The sequence below is a fragment of the Galeopterus variegatus genome, unplaced genomic scaffold (genome assembly GCF_000696425.1).
Source record: "Galeopterus variegatus unplaced genomic scaffold, G_variegatus-3.0.2 Scaffold1633, whole genome shotgun sequence".
NCBI classification, from domain to species: domain Eukaryota; kingdom Metazoa; phylum Chordata; class Mammalia; order Dermoptera; family Cynocephalidae; genus Galeopterus; species Galeopterus variegatus.
Window position 1 is genome coordinate 192,166 of NW_007727744.1, and position 4,403 is coordinate 196,568.

Consider the following 4,403-nt stretch of genomic DNA (forward strand, 5'->3'; position numbering starts at 1 on the left):
GGGGGGTCAGGGAAGAAAATTGCTAATTTAACAGATGTAGCTAAGGGATTCCTAAATTCACATTCCATTTATTGCCAGCAAGAATGTACCTAAAAATCATTTCTATTTGTTCTGCGTGTGTGTGATATTCAACTAAGTAAACACTTATTAGAGGAGACTCAAAGCTAAGTAAGACTTGTTGTTGCTGGGCTCTCTCTCATCCACTAAAAATGTATGAAGATCTGGCTTAGAAGGAACTCTGAAATTAAGTTCCATTTCTTTATGTTTCTCTCCTGCTCAAACTTTTCCCTGCTTCTTAATGTTATTAAGCTGACATAAAGAACTAATCTAGATGAAATGTTATGACATCTGAGATTTGCTTCAAAATAAACAGTAGACAGAGGGGAGAGGAAGGGGGGAAATAAATGAAATAAAGCAGACCATGATCTGAAAATGGATAACTGTGGAAGCTGGGCAAGGACTATTCTACTTTTGCATGTGTCCAAAAAAACCCCCCAAAAACCAAAAAAACAAGGGCTGCCCAGTTAGCTCACTTGGTTAGAGTGTGGTGCTGGAGACAACAATGTCAAGGGTTTGCATCCCCATACCGGCCAACTGCCAAAAACCAAAACAAAACAAAAAGCACAACTTGGGTTGAACTACTCTTTCTTTACATATTTGTGGGTTATACCTTCTCAGTCTAAATGACACAAATAAGGGTTTTGATTCTAACGGACTCCTACAAAAGCTGCCAGGCAGTGTGAAAGGCCACAGCTGACTATAAATTTGTATTCCTGGCACATATAAGCATGACGCCTAGCANTAAATGACACAAATAAGGGTTTTGATTCTAACGGACTCCTACAAAAGCTGCCAGGCAGTGTGAAAGGCCACAGCTGACTATAAATTTGTATTCCTGGCACATATAAGCATGACGCCTAGCACTCTACTGGTACTCAGACACTGGCAGACTGACTGACCAGCATGTTAATCATCCAGTCTACTCAGTCATGTTAAGAAGACATAAAAGAGCAAGTTTTTACTTTGAGAAAAAACACTGCATTTTATAAGCACCAAGATTCTATTTTTAAATAATACTTAAGAAAATAAACCTCTACATAACAGTTAAATATCCATAGTTTTCTTTTTTTTTTTTTTTGTCCTTTTTGTCTTTTTTCGTGTCCGGCAACGGATCGCAACCCTCAGTGTCGCGCCCGTACCGGACCGGGACCGGCAACGGGATCGCAACCCTCAGTGTTGCACCTGCACCTCGCTCAGCCAGTGAGTGGGAACCGGTCTGTATGTGGGATCCGAACCCTCAGCGGGAGCGCCGCCGCACTCCCAAGTGGCGCACTGTAGCAGTGCGCCACCGGGCCAGCCCTAAATATCCATAGTTTTTAAAGAGGGGTACTTCTGTCCTAAACCTGGTAGCCTGGGGTCTCAACCCCCTCTTACTCCCTTTTGGAGCCCCTTGGAAGCAAGGCTGGAGATGGGGACAAACACACAGGAATGCCATTTTCCCATTCCCAGCAAGGGATCTCAGATCCTTCAGAGTTCCCTGACAGCCTAACTGTAATTTTCATTTCTGCTCCAACAAGAATATGGAGTGGCAAAACATGGTATGCATGCATCAGTTAGGATAAACAGAGACCTTATCACACAGCGATGACAGCTGAAAAAGAGCCTACGAGTGCTGATTTATGACACCTTCCCTTTCCATATATGGATATGAATCCAAGCACATCCAGATCTACAGCTTAACCCTCCTGTGATAACTGAAGAGATGATGTTGCTGGGGTTCTTTGTAAACACCCCTTTGGGAGGACAAAGTGCACAGCTATGTTTTCATCCATCTTGCTTTACTATTTCTAAATTCTACTCAAACTTAGTCAGAGACACAAGTGAGACAAGGAGTAAATCTGGGGTTCAAATTATGATTTTTTTTTTCTTTTTGTCTTTTTTCGTGACCGGTAACGGGATCACAACCCTCAGTGTTGCGCCCGTACCGCGACTGGCAACGGGATCATAACCCTCAGTGTCGCACCTGCACCGCGCTCAACCAGTGAGCGGACCGTCTCTATATGGGATCTGAACCCTCGGCAGGAGCGCCGCCGCGCTCCCAAGCGCCGCACTCTACCGAGTGCGCCACCGAGCCGGCCCCAAATTATGATTTTTAAGCCACTTTATGACTTTATGAGCTCAAGGACAGCATGGCCTTCTCATGTCTGCATTTACCCCAGCATTTAACATGATGCTTTGCACCTGTAGGTTGTTCATGAGGGGGAAAAGGTAGTTCTATCTACAACATTTTGACTTCCTTAAAACACCACTAATTTATGCTTCATAAGACCTCATGAATTCAAGACAGTTGAATTCATGAATTCAAGATAGTATACTGTTATATTTATTTTCAGGTATATTCTATTTAAAGAATCCTTATTGGGCATAAAATTATCAAAACTTTAAGACACTGACTCAAGATAATTCTGTTTCAGTTTATTTAATATGAATCAGGACAGGCCACCTCCAGAACTGCAGAAAGTGCGAGAGGATGTGAATCAAATTCTCCCAGTTCAGGGTCCAACATCTTTCGTCAGCAGCTTCCTGACTGGTCTTCCTGCCGCCAGGCCCCTTACATTTTCTGTCCATCCAGCTGCCTGACTGATTGCTCTAAATGACACTAACCTGCTTACACCACGCTGTTTCTTACCTCATCCTTTAAGACAGCTCAGGTATTCTGTCCCAAAAGCCTTCTCTAACAGCATCTGCCTTTGCTCTCCTATCAGGGCTGAGTTTATGTGTACCTAGTCTACAGAAATTTCTCCCTTAGAAATCTGTGCATAGCCCTGTCACTGTTCTTAGCAAAGGCCTTAAAACGACAGGTTTATGTGTCTGTCTTCCCAAGATGGAGAAGGTTCCTAAAGAGCCTTAACAGGTTCTTAATCATCTTTCTATCATCAGCATCTAGCACAGTGCCTGGCATACATGAGGTGCAGAGTAAATGTGCACCTAAATGAATGAAGCCCAACTCACTGTCCTCCCTGCCTTCCTGAACATTTGCTCTCCTCCTTGGGGGAAATGTTCTCCCAAAGTATGGCTCCAGCTCTGTGGACTGCCTCAGCTGAAATGATTCCTGTACCCAAGCCTGCTCACCCTATCCCAACATCACACCCACAGCACAAGTATGCCAACAATCACCTAATTTGTGAGAGCTACAAACCGTCGTTAATCTCACAATCACCTAACCTCTTCTGCTCAGTACTGGATAAATTAAGGTTTGGCCTGCCTCCTTGGTAAGGCTAAATACTAAAATAAGAGATAAGAATGCAAGGGACAATCTGAGGAAAGTACAAATTCTTTCAGTTTGAAGACAGTCTGGGAGACAGTACATAAGAGAAGTGGGGAGACACCAGAGTTAGGGAGATGACTATATTTCTGATGTGTTCCAAAAGGATGGGTCTATCCCATCTTGGGAATCTTCTTCTGGATATTGAAGTTATCATTTTGACAAGAGATTTTTCTCCCTTTGGGAGTAGATTTCTAATGTTATAATAATGAGAATCGATGGGAAAACATGACTGATTTTTACTGAGATTGACTTTATAGCTAATTTTTGCTATAACATTTTTCCTTTTTTTTTTTAACCTTTTTTTTGTTTTGGTAGCTGGCCAGTAAGTGGATCCAAACCCTTGACTTGGTATGGTAACACCTTCTATAATGTTTTTCTATAAAGCTAAGGATACCTGTTGAAAGAAAATAGCTGTATTAATCCATATTTGGGAGCATCAGTCTGACTTACTGGTAGTAAATCGGAAACGAAAGTTTTTCTTCTGACTTTTCTTTTATGAGGAATTTCTTCCATTTCATCATCTTCAATCAAATCATCACCATTAGCATTCTCTAATACTTCCTCCATCTCTGCAGCAGTTTTTAACTTTTGAGTTTCAGCCTCCTTCATTTGAATAACCGTTTCACCAGCATCCATATCCAAAACTTCAGATAAGATCTTTAATATGGCATTTATGATTTCTGCCTGACTCTTGGATGGGATAATGTCCTTTAGATTCCAAATTGTACCTGGGAAAAAATGAGCATAAGGACAAAGGAATCACCTGTGAAATCTTTTATTAAGTAGTTTCCACAAGACTGATTCTTTACACTCAGGTATAATTTCAAAAAATCTTGACCCCACTGCCTTTTTTCATTTTTTATTAAATGTAAAAAAGTATTGCATTGGGGCCGGCCCGGTGGCGCACTGGATAGTGCGCCGCTTGGGAAGCGCGGTGGCGCTCCTGCTCGAGGGTTCGGATCCCACATACAGACCGGTTCCCGCTCACTGGCTGAGCGAGGCATGGGGGCGACGCTGAGGGTTGCAATCCCGTTGCCGGTCCCCGGCCCGGTGCGGGGGCAACACTGAGGGTTGC

At 42.8% G+C, this 4,403-nt stretch overlaps 1 protein-coding gene across 1 annotated transcript in view; it reads right to left on the reverse strand.

The window, feature by feature from the left end:
* The window catches only part of HEATR3 (HEAT repeat containing 3), a 39,072-nt gene that overhangs the window by 24,194 nt on the left and 10,475 nt on the right, over positions 1–4,403 (reverse strand). The window contains 1 exon segment of the mRNA XM_008578115.1: positions 3,779–4,056. Coding sequence (XP_008576337.1) covers positions 3,779–4,056 — 278 coding nt within the window.